Raw genomic sequence first — 19,976 nt, forward strand, 5'->3', positions numbered from 1 at the left:
AACATGGATAAATAAACACAATACATATTTAAAATAAGTATATAGAACATAATGAAAAATATGAACGAATGAACAATCTCATTTGCACAACTTTGTTAAATACAACTATTTATATAGATAGTTATCTGATACACTTTGAAAAATCAAAAATATATACTATATCCATTGCTGAATACATCACTCAATAATAAAAAAATTGTCGATTTGTATTTACTCTTTTCTTATTTATGATACGTGATAAAACTATTCCCATATAAAATAATCCTCATATTCAAGAAAATTTATTTTAAAAATGATTTTGGACATTTAAATAATAAAAATTATGTGTATTTTGCTTTTTGACTTTGAACTTTTATTGCATATACGACTGTTTAGAAAATTTTAAGCGAGAGGAATTGGTGGGCTCCGTAGAGGCTCCAGAAATAAATTTCAAAACCAGCCCAAAACAACAAAGTTCCCGCTTTCTCAATTCTTTACTTCACCCTCACATCCTTCCTCTCTTCATTCTCGATTCATTTCCTACACCAAACCCTAGCTTTGTCACCAGACCAAATCAAGCAAATGGGGGTTCCAATTGATCCGACTCCGACTCCGACTCCGAGTGCGACTCCGACCATGGAGTCAGAGTCGACTCAGAACGGCCATTCGAAAACTCCCAGACTATTCATCAGCAAAATGGAAATGGAGAACTTCAAATCTTATGCTGGGAAACAAATCGTCGGTCCTTTTCACAAGGTCAGCTTCAATCTCTCTCTCTCTCCCCCTCCCCCTCTCCCTCTCTCCCTCTCTCTGTATGATGTATTATCTCTTACTAGTTTTTTTTAATTGGGAGTGTAGAGCTTTTCGGCTGTGGTTGGTCCAAACGGCAGTGGTAAAAGCAATGTTATTGATGCTATGCTTTTCGTATTTGGCAAGAGAGCCAAGCAGGTTATTTTATTCCCCTTTCGGTCAATTCCCGGTTTTTTAATTGCGTTTCTTGTGTTTGTTTTATGAGAACTAATTATGAATGCAGATGCGGCTTAATAAAGTATCGGAGCTCATTCATAATTCTACTAATCACCAGAATCTGGACTGCGCTAGTGTCACAGTTTACTTTCAAGAAATTATTGATTTGGTAATTCTTCAATCTTTTTAGGTGATTTTGCTTTTATCAGTTACAAGTTGTTGGATGTACAGAGGTTTATATTTGTTATTATAGGAGGGCGAGATGTATGAAGTAGTTCCTGGAAGTGAATTTAGTGTCACTCGGAAGGCGTATCGTACCGAAAAAGTTGAATATTTTATAAATAATCACTCAAGTACTTATACTCTAGTTACAAAAAAGTTGAAAGAGAAAGGAGTAGACTTGGACAACAACCGGTTTTTAATCCTACAGGTTTGTGTTGTTTAAAGTTATGTTCTATTGTAGCTGAGGAATGACTGCGTTGTTAGTTTATAAATAACGGCTTTTTTCAGGGAGAAGTTGAGCAGATATCACTAATGAAGCCAAAGGCGCAAGGTCCACATGATTTGGGTTTTCTTGAATATATTGAAGATATAATCGGAACCAATAAATATGTGGAACCAATTGAAGAATTGTCGAAAGAGTGAGTTTTGTGATTTATTTATTATGGAATTGGTCTAACATCCTGCATATGTAACTACTCTTTCTTTACACATTTAATGAAGTTCTCATTTTTTGGCGGTAGAACTAACAAGTGACAACATTTTTAGTAAGTTGTACACAATTTCCGTAGAAACAATGTTGTTAAAGGCGCGCTTAATTGCGCGATTAATGGCACTTTGCGATTATTCTGAAATCGCTCTAAAGGCGCTAGGAATTGCAAAAAAGGTACTCATAAAATAAAAGGACAGTAATACACTTAAAATAGGCTGAAAGAAGACTAAACCCACTTTAGGGTTTCATCTCTAAAATCTCAGCCTCTCAACATCATGTCTACTAGTTGAAGATGATAAAGAGGAAGAGGAAGAAAGAGTATTTAAGAGGCCGAAGATTAAGCTAGATGACGCCGCAGCTTTCAAATTAGAGAACCTAATTGATTAAGGCTTTATTATTGGCATTTTTATCATGTTATTTATGCTCTTTGTTATGTTTGAATGTTAAGACTATGTTTAGTATTACTTATTTGTTAAATATGTGAGTAATTGTTTTTTTGGCCAAAAATGCGCGTGATTAATGGCGTGTTGCGAGTCACGCCTTAAATCTGGGTATTGCACTTTTTTAAAATCTGCACCTTAAATAACACTGCATAGAAAGACTTCATTCAAGCTTTTATGGTGGCATTACCGCTTGATGCTTATGTGGTTTTAACTGTTATTAACAGGCTAGAAACTCTTACGGAGAAAAGGACTGGAGTTGTGGAGATGGTAAAATTAGCAGAGAAAGAAAGAAATAGCTTGGAGGTAATCTTGCTGTTGTGATATTATTTTCTATTAGATCTAGTATACTTAGTCTATTATTTTTTGTACCACTACCAGGATGTAAAGAATGAAGCAGAGGCTTACATGCTTAAGGAGTGGTCGCTTTTAAAATGGAAAGATAAAGCCACAAATCTGGCTTCCGAGGAAAATTCTGCTCAAATGGGGGAACTACAAGCAAAACTTTCTCAATTTGAAGAAAATCTTAAAAGTGAAAGGTAATTAACAGAAAAATATTAATTTACCAAACTTCAAATATAATTGCAGTTATGAAAGTTATAGTCCCCATTCAACAGGGAAATGATTAAAGAAAATAAGAATAAACTGAAGAAGCTTGAGGTGATGCACTCAGAGAAAATGAAGTTCCAAGAGGTTTGCTTTGAATCTCTTTGCTCTTCGTTGCAATACTATCTCAATTTGTGCAACAATTTATGCATGTACTAGTCTCAGTTGCAACCATATGATAAGATGCACTTATTTCTAGAACTGTATTGTGGCATGGCCTATCTTAGACACATTTTCATTCGTGGATATGCTAGTATATTTAGTTCAGATTGTTAGATTTTCTAAACATTTTGTGGGTGTAATATGACCGTTTTGTTTGAAATTTAGGAACTTGACAGTGATCTTAAGCACTGTAGGGATGAGTTTAAGGAGTTTGAAAGGCTGGACGTAAAACATCGTGAAGATTTCAAGCATGTGAAACAAAAGATTAAAAAACTTGATGATAAACTCGAGAAGGTAAGCCAACAACTTGTCACAACTTTTCTTTAACCAATACATGCATCTTAACTTGAAATTCTTGTTATAGGATTCCGTAAAGATCACTGAAATTGAGAAAGAGTCCGAGGAGTCAACTAATTTGATTCCACAACTCGAAGGAGATATACCTAAACTGCAAAAGCTTCTATCAGATGAAGAGAGTCTCCTGGAAGAAATCAAGGAAAACGCAAAAGGTAATGCCTAGTTAATTGTAATTATGTTAGGTTATTAGATTGTTGGTGGACTTGAAAAAATTTTCACTTTCGTCAGAGAACTTGAATTTCTTTCATTTGAGTCATCGAACCTATTTTCCCTTCAGAGTATCCGTCAGCGGATTCAATTCTTAATTGGATTTAGTACTAATTTCAAATCTATTAGTCCTTAAGCCTACTTACACTAATACTCCAGTCATGTTTGAGCATCATATTTTGCTCAACTTCTTATTTTTTAAGATGGTCTAACTATTTGCTGTTTCATGTTACTTGACTGTCATGTTTGTTGATTTGATCAATTTAGTACCAGCAAATCCCAATTAACTTGCAATACTTTTGTAAGTAAATTTGACACGGAGTTCATGTGAAGCACCACACAAATGACTATTGATACTTATAACCTTGGGGTGTAAGATAAATATTAAAGATTAGTGCGCACAACTCAGAATATGTCTCACATTAGAGACTCAATGTTTTATTTATTTTTGTACGAGTGCTGTGGAACAATATATTAACCTTGCATTAGCAATGGGTACAGACTTATGTAGATGCCTCATTCCTCTTAATGATAAAAATGAAAAACAAAACTTTATGCAGATAGAACCAACAGTTAGAGCCCAAAGCTGTATTTTAAATGAGCCATTGGACCGGTTAATTCTGAATATACTGTTAAATATTCAAAATCTTTACAACTTGCGAGTCTTTTTCTTCCGTGTCGTGTTTGGTTGATTATTAGTAATGCTGTTGACATTCTCGTCACGATCTCAACATTTTTCGATTTGTGGATAACAGTGGAAACTGAGATATACCGCAGTGAGCTCACAAAGGTCCGTGCTGAGCTGGAGCCTTGGGAAAAGCAATTGATTGAACACAAGGGAAAGCTCGATGTTGCATCCAATGAGAGCAAACTATTAAATGATAAGGTATATCACAAAATCAATTTTAATAGAAGAATTTTTGTTCTTGCATATTCAGTGGAAAGAATGTGATTGCCTTTTGTCTTTGTATTAGAATAATTAGCTAACTGCTACTTTTCATTCAAGAGGGATGCCCGTACTTTCAACAGAAACTTTTAGCTTGCAATCCCTTTCTCTGTCCCTGCTTTACCTGGTGTTGTTAACTATAGTAATTTTTCTCGTCGATGCCTCGTTTTACCTGGCAATCACGGTGGATCCATCAATTTGAAACATCCATTATCTCCGGAAAAAGATATAGTTATATCTTCTCTTGTAAAGACCGACTTCTATCATTTTCAACATCTCTTTCACTTGTTTGATGCTATCTCTTTCACTTCATTCTTATTTCTAGCCTTTGGCTCTTTATGTCTTTCAAATTCTCTTTAGAAGCTCTGACATGTAAAAATTTCAAATGATGGGCACATATTTGTGCCGGGAGATTATAACATAGTGTGGCAGGATTAGACACCTTTGACTAAAGTTGATAATAATTGTTTCAGCATGAGGCTGGTCGTGCTGCTTATGAGGATGCCAAAAGACAGTTGTGTGACATACACGAAAATATTGAAACAAAGACTGCAAGCTTAAAAGAAATTCAAAGTGAGTTGGAGAAAAGCAAGCTTCAGGTTCTGGAACAACGTAAAGTGGAGCAGGCATGTCTTTTTGATTTATTTTATGCTTGTTTGATTGTTTTTGCTATTATTGGACGTGATGAGGAAGTTAAGAATTGCAGGATTGCCTTAAAGAGCAAGATCAACTGATTCCTCTTGAACAGTCTGCAAGACAAAAAGTCACAGAGCTCGTATCTGTTATGGAATCTGAAAAGAGTCAGGGATCAGTGTTAAAAGCAATAATGCAGGCTAAAGAGTCGAATGAAATTTCGGGTATCTATGGACGAATGGGTGATCTCGGTGCTATAGATGGTATGATATGGTCTATGTACTGATTTGCATTGTTTATGCATTATTTATAGTTGCACACAATAAAACTGGGCCTCTTAGCCCATCATTTATTTCATTTGAAGTCTCTAGAGGTAGAGACTGTGAGTGATGACTTTTGGGACACATTAATTCACAGTGATGGGTCAAATTTATTAATGTCATAAATCAATGTGCCTGTCGCTTATTCCTCTTACATAATCAGTTCCGTAGTTACTTTATTCAGAGGAACCTGATAAAGTCACTGCTGTTCTTCCATCACTCAACAACTTTCTGATATTCCATCTTTATTTAGCTTGTTCTTCTGTGAATATGTACTGCTCTCTCGATTTGGTTTGATTAGCTAATATAAGGACGAACTTTTTAAGTTAAGGATCTGTTTTCTATCAATGGCATTCTAGGTCTATAAAGATTTAGGCATGTCTTACTTATTCATTAGATTGTTTCTGGGGCACTCATACATAGGACAGGGGCCTAAGCCATGGAACTCTAGAATTTGCATATTGTTTTTTCTAAACTCACCAAATGTGGGCAGAGGTAACATAATTGCTGTGTTTTAGACATGCCTTATAAACTTTGTGTTTCATGAATCTCCAAAAGAGGTGCATTATTATTTGAAGTCTGCATTAGATACTTCAGTGTATATACTCTGTTGATAAACCAATTTTTTTTTTAGATACTAAAATATATTTTGGTCTAACTTCGTGTATCTCCTCTGTTTGGCTGCTTTTTCCCTCCCAGGAAAATATGATGTTGCCATCTCAACAGCATGCCCTGGACTTGATTATGTTGTTGTAGAAACAACTGCTGCAGCACAGGCATGTGTGGAATTACTTCGAAGGAAGAATCTTGGTGTAGCAACCTTCATGATCTTGGTATTCATCTTCAATATAGAATCCGATTCTTAATTCTAACTGCTGTCTGATATCATTTGTTATTTTCATCACAAAATCTGAAAGTTTTAAAAAAATGTTTTTAGAACCCTAAAAATGTGAGTATGGTGCTAAGGCAGTTCATTTGGTTACATGGAAATTCAGCCACCGTACTATTTATGAAAAGATTTTTAACATATAGGAAAAACCTTAAATTTGATCATGGTTTCTTGATGTACAAACTACATACTTTGAGGTTTTTTAAGGCTTCAGATTCTTACATTTGTAAACTTCTTCAAGTGTTTGACCTTTCACTGATTTTACCTTGTAGGAAAAACAAGTTAATCATCTATCTAGAATAAATGAAAAAGTAAAGACTCCTGAGGGTGTACCGCGCCTTTTTGATTTGATCACGGTCAAGGATGAGAGAATTAAACTTGCTTTCTTTGCAGCCATGGGAAATACAGTTGTAGCGAAAGATATTGACCAGGTACAGTCTACTTTATGTTTTTGATCTAGTTTACCTGAGAAGTCCAATTTTCCCTTTTTTGGTTCTCAGCATGATAAAAGGAAATGATTTACTTTCTCTATATTAACTCATTGTAACAAAATGATGATTGAACTCTTGAACCATATTATAATTTTCCATTTATATTCTATTAAGCTGATTGATTAATGCTTATTGCATTACTACACACTTACTGCATTTACAATATTATTGGACTATGGTTGCAAGTTGCAATTATGCACAAGGGGACTCTTATCTGGCTTTTTCTTTTGTGAATATATAATTTATTTGATACCTTTTCTTTTTGAATTGCAATCGGCATATATAGTTAATAAAGAGAGTGGAAGAACATAATATAAAATGGTAGGTGAGAGTTTCACATGAACTTTCACGTGTACTTTTATTTATTTCACGTACAATTTATGATATTCTCATTCAATAATTGTTGAGTTATGCCAATCCTCCGCACGATTCTAGGCAACACGTATTGCGTATGGTGGGGACAGGGAATTTCGCCGGGTTGTGACATTGGAAGGTGCCCTTTTTGAAAAATCTGGTACAATGAGCGGTGGAGGAGGCAAACCGCGTGGTGGTAAGATGGGGACATCTATCCGGGTCTCCAGTGTTTCCCGAGAGGCTGTTACCGATGCTGAAAAGGAGCTCTCATTGGTTCTTGGCAAATTAGATATGATACGACAAAAAATTAATGATGCAGCACGTAGTTACCAGTCTTCGGAAAAAGCAATATCACATCTTGAAATGGACCTAGCAAAGTGTCAAAAGGAGGTATACCTTTGTATATACTATCTGTTTTGGTCTTCATCATAATGAGAATGAGATGAATTACACTACCTTATGTCTACAGGTTGACAGTCTGAAATCACAACATGCTTATCTTGAAAAACAACTTGACTCTCTAAAGGATGCATCAAAGCCAAGTAATGATGAGCTTGAAGCCCTGAAAAAACTTACCCGGATTATCTCTGGAGAAGAAAATGAAATTGCTAGGATCACAGAAAGTTCTAAGAATCTGAAAGAAAAGGTACATAAAGTTGATATCTATTTATATAACAACATCATTTTTTTGTTAATAAAGTTAAAATGTCAAGGAGATTGATGAGTCTCAAACTAATGACTGTTCTGTCACGGGGTAAGCATTGGTCAGAAGGCTATTCTGATTTTTAATTTACTATTCTTTCTTTGATGGCTCTATCTGGTCCTTTGTTTTATCTGGAGTTGCTTACAAATTTAAATTTTTAAAAAACAGGCTTCGGAGTTACAAAATAAAATAGAGAATGCAGGTGGTGAAAAATTAAAAGGCCAGATATTGAAAGTTAAAAATATTCAGTCTGTAAGTATCATTCATAGGTAACTCTTCAAAGTTTTGTATGTTATTCCTTCAACTTAATGATGCTTTCTTCTTTACAGGATATTGACACAAAGAGCACAGAAATTAACCGTCACAAAGTTCAAATAGAAACAGGGAAAAAGATGATTAAGAAATTAACGAAGGGCATTGAGGATTCAAAAACAGAGAGAGAGCGGATTTCTTTAGAAAAGGAGAAGCTGCTTGCCAACTTCAAGGAGATAGAACAGAAAGCGTTTGCCGTCCAGGAAAACTATAAGAAGACACAAGAGGTTTTATGAGCTGCCATGTGACATGTGCTAATCTAATTTTGTCAGATTGCTTCCTCTCATATTATGTTGTAACTCTTGTGGGATTATTGCAGCGCATTGATCAACATAAAGATGGGCTTGAGAAAGCAAAGTCTGAGTATGAAGAGTTAAAAAAGACCGTTGATGAGTTGCGGGCATCTGAGGTGTGTGTGACATCTAATCTCTTTCTCTCTCTCTCTCTCCCTCCCTCCCTCCCTCTCTCTCTCTCTCTCATCATTATCTTACCATATGTCAATAACGGAACAGGTTGATGCTGACTACAAGCTGAAGGATATGAAGAAGCTGTACAAGGATCTGGAAATAAAGGGAAAAGGATACAGTAAACAGATTGATGACTTGGAAAATGCTACTAGAAACCAATTGGAACAGTAAGCATTAAGCTTGTGACCTCAAGTCATAATTTCCTGAATTATAAGTTCATAATTATTCTTATAACATTTTTTTGGTTTTAGGATTAAGAAAGATCTTGTAGATCCTGAAAAGCTTCAAGAAACTCTGGCAGATGCAAGTCTTCATGAAGCCTGTGACCTTAAAAGAGGCATGGAAATGGTTGTGCTTCTAGAATCACAACTTAAAGAGATGAATCCAAATCTTGAGTCCATCTCGGAGTATGCCTTTTTTTTACTTACCAATATACTTGTGTTACCATTTAGAATGTTGCCCTTTCTAAGATTATTCTGTATGGTAGGTATCGAAAGAAAGTGTCCTTGTACAATGAACGCGTGGAAGAGCTTGATTCTATTACTCAGCAACGTGATGAGGTTAAGGAGCGACATGATGAATTGAGGAAGAAGAGGTGAGACTTCTTTTCCATCAATCATTATGCTCTGGCATATTAACACAACATTATACTTATTACTCGTCTTCAACTTCAGGTTGGATGAGTTTATGGCTGGATATAATGCAATATCACTGAAGTTAAAAGAAATGTATCAGGTGTGTTGTTTTCTCAGTTCTTTACTTTCACGTTGTCATGAATTGTACTTCTTGTCATTTCCTCATCTGGCATAGTTGTGTTTTACGGCTAGGACTACAGTTTTTGGAGCTTTTGTTGCAACAGGATGCAGCAAGCTAAGTAGCCTAAGTTTAATCAACAAAAACTACACCCAACAGTAATAGTACTCGTATACCTTAAGAAGAGTCAAGTATTCCTTTCGAAACACATGTAGGAAATATTACTTCAAAAGAGAGTGATTTGAACTATTGTACTTAAATAAAAATTAAATTCATGTTGTGATATCTCACAATAGGAACCCTCAAGTATTTCCTAATGGGACATGGCAAGTAAAAAAAAGGCACCAGATATTATAAATAGAACTCTACATTCCCACTCCCACAAATACTTCTGTGCTTGCTGGTATAAACTATGAATCAAATAAAGACGAGAAATATGAAAAATATGAAAAAGTTTCATCTTAAGTTTTAGAATCATGGTAGAGAGTTCTTTCACTAGGGTTGAAGTTTTTATTGAAAACTAATTTGAGCTTCTGACCCTTTAAAATTATACATATGATGTGAATTTTCAGGTGGCTGTAATGTGAATTTTTTATTTTTTATTTATTATGTTGACTTTCTCTAAACAATGGTGAAAACAGAGCTTTAGTTTTCCTCCCTTGTGTGGATTTAAGTTTCTCTCTTCCACTCATATTACATGAATATGCATCTAAGACCTCTTCACCTTTACGTTGACTTCTATAATTTGTATGGATCATGTGCCTACTAAGGTTGAAGGCACACAATTACCTGGAGGAATTATTTTATAATATTTCTACTAGAACATTAGAAGAAATTTGTGACTTGTCTCAATCTGTGTGAATATGTTTAAGAAATAAGAAGAATCTAATCGACATGAACTAGAATACAAGACAAAACATCCAAGGAAGAGTCATTTCACTAAATCATCAACAGATAACAGTTGAATACATCAGTATTCGACCACTTCCAACCTTGCTCAGATAACAGTGGTTACCTTTTGTTTGGTTGTTTAAATTTTTTGCTATTTACTTGTATGGTCATCACTTAATTTGGTAGGTGATTTGAGTTATTATCTGTCAACAGATGATCACGCTAGGAGGTGATGCAGAACTTGAGCTTGTGGACTCTTTAGATCCCTTCTCTGAAGGGATTGTTTTTAGTGTCAGACCCCCTAAAAAGAGCTGGAAATGCATAGGAAACTTATCTGGTGGAGAAAAGGTATATTTTAAAAAAATAAAAATGTCATGGGTTCTTTTGATCATTTATTAGTATCTAATATGAGGCTTGCTGTTTCAGACTCTAAGCTCCCTCGCTCTTGTTTTTGCCCTTCACCATTACAAACCTACACCGCTCTATGTTATGGATGAAATTGATGCTGCTTTAGGTGCGTTTCACCCTATCACATGTATTCAATATACTTTTTGAAACGATTTTCCTCCTTTTATCATGTGGTGTATATCTAATATATATTGTTTTTAATGCTTCGCAGATTTTAAAAACGTTTCTATTGTGGGGCATTATGTTAAAGACAGAACAAAAAATGCCCAATTTGTAATCATAAGGTGAGTCTGGTGTAACTGACATTGGTTTGGATATTACTCAATATCAAGTTGGGTTTCTAAATTTTTTTTCCTGAACTGCAGCCTCAGGAACAACATGTTTGAGCTGGCAGACCGTCTTGTGGGGATATACAAAACTGATAATTGCACCAAGAGCATCACTATCAATCCAACAAGTTTTGGGATTTGTCAAAAATCCGCATAAGGAGTTTTATGGGATGCGCCAAAGCATGGACGAGTTGTAAAAGGTGTTGTCGTTTAGAAGTTATACAATGTATCATTGTATTTTTATCTCAAAGTTGGTGTAATTTGTTTTGAATTAGAGCTGGTTACAAAGTAGTTTTATCATATTTGTAGTTATAACATTAGAAGATACCAGCTTCGGCGGATGTTTAACTAAATGTTCTAAATCTATTATTTATAAAAAATATAGTGTTTGTGTTTGATTATATTATAATATTTTAGGCCTATTTAACATATATACTATTCCTTTCATCCCATTTAATAGTATACGTCACTTTTTGGCACGCTTCTAAAGTATAGCTTCATAATACTCCCTCTGTCCCAATCAATTCTATACAGTTTCCTTTTTGGGATGTCCCATCATTTCTATACATTCCCAAAATAGCAACTTTTTATAATATAAAACACTACTCCACCCACTACATTCTCTCATTATCTCCATTCTATAATAATAAAAACACTATTACACCCACTACTTTACTCCACTATCTCAAATCTATTATTAAAAAATATGTGGGTCCCACCACTTTACCCACTTTCCATCTAACTTTACTCATTTCTTACACTTTTTCTTGGTCTCCGTGTCCAATCCCAATGTATATAATTCATTGGGACGGAGGGAGTAATTTTTTAAATTCTTTTATTTTTCTAAATAAAAATTTGATATTTAAATTTATATTTAAAAAAAGAAAATTTTAAAACTACATTATGGAATTGTACTTTATAGAAGTTTTGAAATACTTGCAAACAGTAAACATATATAAACATTTTAAAACTATGTTACAGTGATTTATATTTATCTACTAAAACGTGATTTCTTTTGGGTATAGATTAAATTATATGAAACTGAAGCAAAGTTGTCAAGTGATCTCTGATTGACAAATTGCTAGCACTGTTTTATATATACAGCTGAAGTGCTATCATGAACTATAAAGAAGTGATTTACCTAAAAGTGGTGTTTCTCCGTTCTCTCATTGATGGAAATTCAGTGCGGAGGGCTATCCAACCAAATTATTGTCAACAATAATTTACAGAAGGGATGGCAGTGGATGGGTTATAGATTACAAATCAATAAGCATGCTTGATTAGTCTACAACCTTTGCATACTGTAATTTGAATAATAAACGTCAACTGGATGAAATTGGGTGAAGAGGTTTGTCTGTTCGAATGAAATCATAGGAGAGGATTCCGAGCAATGTTCCTGTTACAGGGCCAACAATGTACACCCAGAGTCCCTTGTAAACTGAACTTGCAACTGCAGGGCCAATAGTCCTTGCAGGGTTCATCGATCCTCCTGATACTGGTCTGCAAATCCTCGATTCCTTACTTATCTCATTATAAAACAAAATATTACGTTGCTCCCTCCGTCCTCCAAGATTCTTTACAACGGGGACGGAGGACGCGTTTCTGTGATTTATGGTTTCATAAGTTATTTTAATGTTTAAATTTTCATACCAAGAAAATAATTTTAATAAGTTATAAAATTTTATTATTTTATACGAGTCTCAATTACGTGCCAAGGAGTGGAAAAGCCCCGTAAAAAAATGAGAGGTTCGGAGGGAGTATTGTTTATATGGAAGTACCCTTTGATCGACTCAGGTGCTTACCCTGCTAATATCGATGTTATGCACACTGCAGAACCTACTGCAACACCTCCCAGGTCACCTATCTGTAACATTGGATGAAGTCATCCAGAATGCGAGGCAAAAGATTAGTTAGCAGTACATGCATAAAATTGACAACAACTGTGATTATGAAGTCATTAGGCTCTTACAGCCGCGGTGTCGGTGGAAACGGCCGAAGCTATGAACATCATAGAAAATGTAACAACAATCTCCATGATGAGAGCTTGAGAGTCAGATCCGGATGGGGTTGTAGTGCCTAAATTTTTAATGGGATGCAGTATGACCCGAAGCGTGAATGCTGCACTTAGAGCTCCTGTTAGTTGTCCTAGTACATACACTGGAACCTGAACACATAACATTATTCTTGCTTTAGCATCAACGGAGAAGACAGAATTACAATGTATCTTCACGCATAGTTCATATATCCACCCTTGTTTATTCTATTTGTAAACCAGTCTTGTCAATTGTCATTTTGTGTAAACTAGTTAGTCCAATATAATTAGGATATCTAATAAACAAAGACCATGTTTAAGTCTAAACGAAAAATATCTAAACATTAACTCGGGGCCGTACCCAACAAGACAAAAGATGATATTTTGAAAAAAAAATGTAAAGTGATTCATAATTCGAACAATCAATATAATTATTAGACGGGAAAAGATAAATTTGTGATGACAAAGTAATGTAAATTTGACAAGCTACCGATAATAACCTCATTGGTAATGATTTTGTATTTGCTAGTTGTGCCTTGCATGTGCTGTAGTTACTCACTCCGTATTGTTTTATTATTTTATAAATCTAAATATTTTGATTATATACAGTTAAAAATATTTTTAAAATTATTTTATAAGTTATAGCAGTTATTATTTATTTTTACTTAAATATAAAATTTATAAATAATATATTTTATTATATAATTAAACTGTGCGTCAAAAATTAATTAACACCACTAAAACAAAAAACAAAGAGAATATAAAATAATTTTTACTGTCATCCCAAATTCCATTTAATTGGGAAGCAAAGTGGGTGGCCGTATTTGTGGGAGGGTCTTTGGTGAATGGAGACTGGAGACCATAAATATAAGGGTACATCCCCCGTTAGTAATTATGAGAATGGTTGGTCTCTTCACTACTACTGCATGTGCCTATCAAACTCACGCATAACTAACACGCACACAGAGGAACAGGAGGACACATCGACTCTAGATGACCCTTAATGGATATCAGGTGAGACACATAGACACGTAAACAATTTTACCTGGTCGCAAAAAACAAAAATAGTAAGATGGAAGCCGAGGAATGAAGCAGTTGAAACTTACAAAACTCCAAGGAAGATGTCTGAAGGCGGCAAAAGCAAGAGTGACAGCAGGGTTCATATGTGCACCTGATATGTGTCCAACCGCATAGATCATCACGCTCACTATCAGTCCTCCTGCCAAAGATGCTCCTAGCTTCGCTACCTTGCTTTCGTCGTTCGCACTCAGCGCCGCCGCTCCACATGTCACAAACACCATCAAGTAGGTGGCTATTATCTCCGCAAACACCTGTGCATAATGCAGATGTCAATAAGAGCTAGGGAATTAGTATGGCTTATAAGCACGTATAATATGGGCCGTCTAGACAAGCTTAATAAGTTAATAAAATGTTTAGAAAAGAAATAGAAGCTCTGATAGAAAAAATATCATTCTCAGCTTCTTAAAAATGCTTTTGCTTATTTAGACAAACGGATTAAGAAAAGCACAAGTCAAACAAACAAGGCTATATGTCACTACCTTTTTGAGAAAACCAGGTGGGTACAGATCTCGAAACCTTGCAAGACTAGTGCTTTTATGTTGGACTTGCTTTCTGTCTTCGATCGACAATACTGATTCAAGCGTCATTGCTAAATGATTGCTAAATGGGAACTTAGATACGGATTGAAGTCTAAACTTCCGTCGTAAAAAGCCTGCTTATTGCAGTGAGCAGGCCAAAAGACTGTGGTGGGTACTATAATATATGTACTTTTGATGGTGTAAGAGCATCTCTAAGAGCCTCCTTGTTGACTCCTAAATATAATATAAAAAATGTGGCTCTTAGTAATTTAAGACAAAGTTAAGAGTGTAAACTCCAACAATACTCTCTACATCTCTTCTCTATTTCATATTTTATTCATATATTGGGCTCCACTATAACAAAAGAGAGGGAAAGATGGAGGTTGATTGGAGGGAATGATTTTTTTATTGTGAAAAAATAAGTTAAGAGTCATGTGGTGGCTCTTAACTTTGAGGAGAGAGGAGAGAGAAACAAGAGGCTCTTAAGATTTAAGAGCCACTTAAGAGTCTCTTGGAGCAACATTTTGATTCTCCCTCCTCAAATCTCAAGTTAGGAGCCTAAATGAAGAGTCTCTTGAGAGCATCTCCAACGGTACTCCTAAATCATTCCCTAAACAATAATATAAAATGTGGCTCCTAGTAAGTTAATACACCGGAAAACGTGAGAACTCCAATGCTACTCTTTATATTTGGCTCCTTATTCACATTTTATATTTATTTTATATAAATGAGAGGAAAAAGTTACCTAAAAGAGAGAGAAGATTGAAGGAAAAATAATATAATATTGAGTTAGGAGCTACTAGATGCTCTTTAAAAGAAAGGAGAGAGAGTAGGCTCCTAAATTTTTAAAGAGCATCTAGGAGCCCATTGGAGCACTAAATTTTGATTTGCTCTTAAATTTTAGACTTAGGAGCTTGTTTAGAGAGTCCCTTGGAGTTGCTCCGAAGATACTCTAAGAATGATGTGCATTGATGAATGATATATATAGAGATGATTCAAATCCAGTCTTAATCAATTATCACTATACTATTACTTCATTATTGGCTCTGAGAGAATCTATAAGATAAACTCATTTTCCGGTTAGTTAAATATATGCAAATTGTGTTGAAGATATTTTGGGTTACTTGAGTAAAACAAGAGTATTAATGTCTAGGGTTAAATAAAAATATACAAGTGTTGGAAGATATTTTGCAATAAGTAAAATAATGGTATGGTCATTCTACAGTAGTCTCTTACTATTAGTTCTAGCGGTTAAGGGTCTGTTTGGGAGTGCTGTTAAAAATTGATGTGCTGTCAGAAAAAGTGCTGGTAAAATAAGTGCTGTTGTAGAAATCAGATAACTGTTTGGTAATTTTTTTTAATATTTACTTATTTTGGGTTATAATATAAAAAAATAATGAATTTGGTGAGGTTTTATAATGAAATTTATAACAGCATTCTACAAAAGCTGAAAAGCAGTTTTTTCTAAAAGCAGGGGGACCTGCTTTTTCTAACAGCAGCTTTTCAGCTAAAAACTGCTGTTCGGAAAAGCTGCTTTTAGATTTACCAAACAGTTTTCACCTGCTTTTCAACAAAAAGCTGCTGTTGCTGTCTGCAACAGCAACCCCAAACAGTATGTCATTTTTCGGGAGTCAAGTGGGTTTAACTATATGGTGAACAATGCGACGAATGCTCTCGGATTGCAGTGATAATAAGAAATGAAAATAGGGAAAATATTGAAATACCATGTTATTTTAATAAAATATTGGGTTAAGAACGTAGATGCTGTATGACTATTATTTATTGAATTATCTCTTTTTTCCTAAAAAAGAATGTACTATTTTCTACCTAACATAAAATTTATTATATTAGTGAAAATAATAAAATAAAAGATATGGGAGTCGGGCTCAATAGAGTTGAAAAGAAACATGGAGCTTTTTCTCTCTCAATATTTTTTCAAAAATAAAAATGCTATAAAAAACATGTAAAAATGATAGACAAAATATGACTGATTTTTAATATGACCAACGTCAATCATATATAGATTCTAAAGCTAAATATTTAAAAATTTGATTTAATTTATACTTCAATTTAATACATCATAACTGTCGCATTACTTAAATCAAATTGCTGAGCATTGTGCTACTAATCTATTATTAATTTTTAAAATGTATCATGCATTACATGAAATATATATATATATATAGGGGCTTATTCCACTACAAACCACACTCTCATACAAACCTAAAAACCACTATTTCCACTCCCATTTTTGCTATGAGCACTCCAATCTTTTTATTTTTTATTTTTTTCATTTTTCCGGGGGGGTCCACTGCTGACATCATCTGCCACGTCAGCACCTGCTGACGTGGCACTGCCACATCAGCTGCCATGTCAGCACTGGGTCAGCCCACTGCTGACGTGGCAGATGACGTGGCAGTGCCACGTCAGCAGGTGCTGACGTGGCAGATGACGTGGCACTGCCACGTCAGCAGTGGGTGTGACCCAGTGCTGACGTGGCAGTGCCACGTCAGCAGTGGGGGACCCCCTGCGCTGACGTGGCGTGGTGACGTGGCGGGGTGGAAAGTGTAAGTTTGGGGAAGTTGATGGCAAAGCTAGGGGGGGTGATATTGTTAGTTTTTAAGAGTTTGGGGGAATATTTGTTTAGTTTTGAAATTGGTTTTTAGGTTTTTATGATAAAGTTGGTTTGTATTTGAACAAATCCCTATATATCTATACTATACTATAATAAGCCAACATGGGTATAATTTGTAGTCCTAGATTTTAGTTATATTTTTTGGTTTGGTACTCTCCTTTTGGTACTACAACTCTACAAATGTGGAGTCTATTAGTCTTACATTGTTAAACAGTTTCAAATATTAAAAACACTTCTAACAATATCTTATCATATAATATTTCATTAAAAAATTTATAATGATGTTATAAATAAAATTATAAATAATAATTTTGAATATCTTTTTTTAACAAGAAACTTTATATAACTCTTTTTAACTTTAACGTGTTCTATATCAATATAAACACCACACATTACATAACCCTTTCAAATTCTAATCTTAAAAGTTTCTGTTGTCAAAAAAATCAACATTACAGAATTATGTTGAAATTCGATTGATTAGATTACTGAGTCTTTCAAATGTATTACAAGATCGTCTATGTTTGGAAAAAATTTAAATTTTCTGATTTTTTTAATTTTTAAATCTACATGTACTAAAATCGGATTAAATGTATTATATATATATAGGGTTTGTCCATTTTCAAGTAATCGGGAGAGAATATAATCAGTCGAATAATATAATTTAGTTAAATTCAATCTATTAATATTAAAATACTAATAAAATGACGTTAAAATTTAAATATAAATAATAAATTACGAACTATATACCCGCCCGTGCTTCGCACGGGTTAAAGGTTAGTATATATAGGGTCCTACTCTGGTACAAACCATCTTAGCGTACAAACTACAAACTAAAATTAAAAAGTCTCTAAATCAAATCGAAATATAGCACATATGGTATGGAAATTGATCGTTGCGAGATGAACAAAAATACAGTGAAGTCGGATTTCAAAAAAAGTTCACCGATTAACGGGAAAATTCAAATTAAAAACGGAGGGGAATCTGCGGATCATGTGTGACAGGGTGTATATTAACTGGTGTGTGGTTGCCCCTGCGGGGCCATTGGATTAGATTCATCCAAGGGCTTATATTGAGTTTGTAGTTTGTACACTAACTTAGTTTGTATTTGAGCACTTCCCTATATATATATATATATATATATATATATATATATATATATATATATAACATTTATGATATATGTTATATTTATTAAAATCGATAGCATCCTAGAAACTCTAATCAACTTTACAATATTTTATCAATAATTCACATAAAATCAAAAACAAACATGATCCACTAAAATTTATATAATATATAAAATTTAATAAAATCCCAGCTAAATACGAGTCCTCGTCCAACTTTCCATCCAACTTTCACTTTTATGTTACACTTTACAAACACTAATCTTTAACGATCTATAACGCAAATTATTTAGTTTACTATTGGCATATCCAACCTAATAATATGAGTAAACTGCAAGACGTGTACATGTAGTTTGCACAAACTTTAAAGTGTGTATCTGAAGTAGCCGAGTTGCATATTGTGTACCCAAAGTTTCCGAGATGCTGCAACATGTGTACCTCACGTTAACTGCCGTTAACCCTCTGTTAAGTTGCTTGTGAAGGGTGTGAAAGATGGGTGGCTAAAGTGTAAGTTGGCAAGTGTCCATGCTGACGCCCTACTTCTGTTCTAAATATTTTAATCATCAAATTAATATAACTTTTTAATTCATCATATCTTTAAATGTGATTGTTTTGTGCTCTAATTAAAATAAATTTAATATAAATAAATCTAATATCGTTTAATATAATTTTTTGTCTCTAGGTCTAATTATCGATCGGCAAAATTTTAATTTTTTGATTCTCAAGATAGAGATAGATGACCAAATAACTTCAATTTAGAGATTAAAATTAAATTTTAATACATTTTATTAAAAATTATTAAACATAATTTCTTTAATACTTCATATTTCAAAAAATATATTTCATAATAAGAGTCGATCTTTTTTTTCAAATTATATTTTTAAATAATACTTTTGTTCAAAAATACAATTCTTATGAAAGAATAAGAAAGTGTAAAGCAAAATTTTTGAAACCAATATTTTTAAAATTTATTATATTCAATAATCATATTATGAAAAAGAGTAAAAAATTTATTCCTTCCGTGTCACTCATTTCATTACAGTTTTTTTCACTGCTTGAAACGTATTTTAAGATATATGTAAAATATAATCTCGGATTTATTTTATTTTTTTTGTATAAAAGTTTAAATACTAAATTTTATTTCAATTTTTATAATAATTTATAAATTTATACATTATAGCAGCATTAAATGTGTGTCGAGCCCTTCCCTTCGAATCCTTCACCTTCTCTGAAACTTGACAAAGTAATCAGAATATGAATTATTTTAATTTATATAAATTTATATAGGTAGATAGGCTTAGTCTTCAAATTTTTTTTTTATGCTAAATAGTAATATAAATACTCAAAATAATTAATGGCAATAAGTTTTGACAATTTTTTATGTTAAAAGATATACTTTATTTATATTCAATTAATTGATACTGAATTTTTCCTACAAATATTTTTTAATATTTTCGACTAATAATTTAATTTGTCATCCTTAAATCTCTATTTTAAAATACTCCATCCGTCTCAATTTACGAGTCCCTTTGCTTTTCGAGAAGTCAAATTGACTAATTTTTGACCAACTATTAAAAAATATTTATTTATTATTTTAGAAAATAGAAAGTTACATATTAAAATAGTCTAGATTTACTTTTTGATGATATTTTTTATAAAAAA

The 19,976-nt window shown here is 33.6% G+C and overlaps 2 protein-coding genes across 2 annotated transcripts; one reads left to right on the forward strand and one right to left on the reverse strand.

The window, feature by feature from the left end:
• The first annotated feature begins 441 nt into the window (after positions 1 to 441).
• On the forward strand, positions 442 to 11,326 carry LOC108196779 (structural maintenance of chromosomes protein 4). The gene is made up of 28 exons (XM_017364214.2): positions 442 to 735; positions 838 to 927; positions 1,013 to 1,114; positions 1,199 to 1,375; positions 1,456 to 1,586; positions 2,325 to 2,403; positions 2,479 to 2,636; positions 2,715 to 2,790; positions 3,031 to 3,159; positions 3,230 to 3,374; positions 4,185 to 4,315; positions 4,849 to 5,001; positions 5,082 to 5,271; positions 6,028 to 6,161; positions 6,490 to 6,648; positions 7,144 to 7,452; positions 7,532 to 7,708; positions 7,934 to 8,017; positions 8,095 to 8,304; positions 8,397 to 8,486; positions 8,590 to 8,711; positions 8,796 to 8,951; positions 9,032 to 9,139; positions 9,219 to 9,279; positions 10,402 to 10,536; positions 10,615 to 10,702; positions 10,808 to 10,880; positions 10,962 to 11,326. Exons 1-28 carry the CDS (start codon positions 562 to 564, stop codon positions 11,080 to 11,082), a joined length of 3,762 nt encoding a protein of 1,253 aa, XP_017219703.1. The 5' UTR covers positions 442 to 561; the 3' UTR covers positions 11,083 to 11,326.
• A 735-nt stretch (positions 11,327 to 12,061) lies between these two features.
• Positions 12,062 to 15,471, reverse strand: LOC108196331 (aquaporin NIP2-2). Its single transcript, XM_017363566.2, has 5 exons — positions 14,517 to 15,471; positions 14,064 to 14,288; positions 12,895 to 13,089; positions 12,728 to 12,789; positions 12,062 to 12,425 (listed from the first exon to the last, which is right to left on the reverse strand). The coding sequence occupies exons 1-5, from the start codon at positions 14,622 to 14,624 to the stop codon at positions 12,248 to 12,250; spliced, it is 768 nt and encodes a 255-aa protein (XP_017219055.1). The 5' UTR covers positions 14,625 to 15,471; the 3' UTR covers positions 12,062 to 12,247.
• Between the last annotated feature and the right edge of the window lie 4,505 nt (positions 15,472 to 19,976).

This window comes from Daucus carota, chromosome 7 (assembly GCF_001625215.2).
Source record: "Daucus carota subsp. sativus chromosome 7, DH1 v3.0, whole genome shotgun sequence".
Taxonomy (NCBI): domain Eukaryota; kingdom Viridiplantae; phylum Streptophyta; class Magnoliopsida; order Apiales; family Apiaceae; genus Daucus; species Daucus carota.

Coding starts and splice junctions, on each gene's coding strand:
- LOC108196779 (XM_017364214.2), top strand. CDS start 562: ATGGGGGTTCCAATTGATCCGACTCCGACTCCGACTCCGAGTGCGACT. Junction 2,791..3,030: donor AGAAAATGAAGTTCCAAGAG/GTTTGCTTTGAA, acceptor TTTGAAATTTAG/GAACTTGACAGTGATCTTAA. Junction 3,375..4,184: donor AATCAAGGAAAACGCAAAAG/GTAATGCCTAGT, acceptor TGTGGATAACAG/TGGAAACTGAGATATACCGC.
- LOC108196331 (XM_017363566.2), bottom strand. CDS start 14,624: ATGACGCTTGAATCAGTATTGTCGATCGAAGACAGAAAGCAAGTCCAA. Junction 12,790..12,894: donor TTTCCACCGACACCGCGGCT/GTAAGAGCCTAA, acceptor CCAATGTTACAG/ATAGGTGACCTGGGAGGTGT. Junction 12,426..12,727: donor ATAACATCGATATTAGCAGG/GTAAGCACCTGA, acceptor GAGGATTTGCAG/ACCAGTATCAGGAGGATCGA.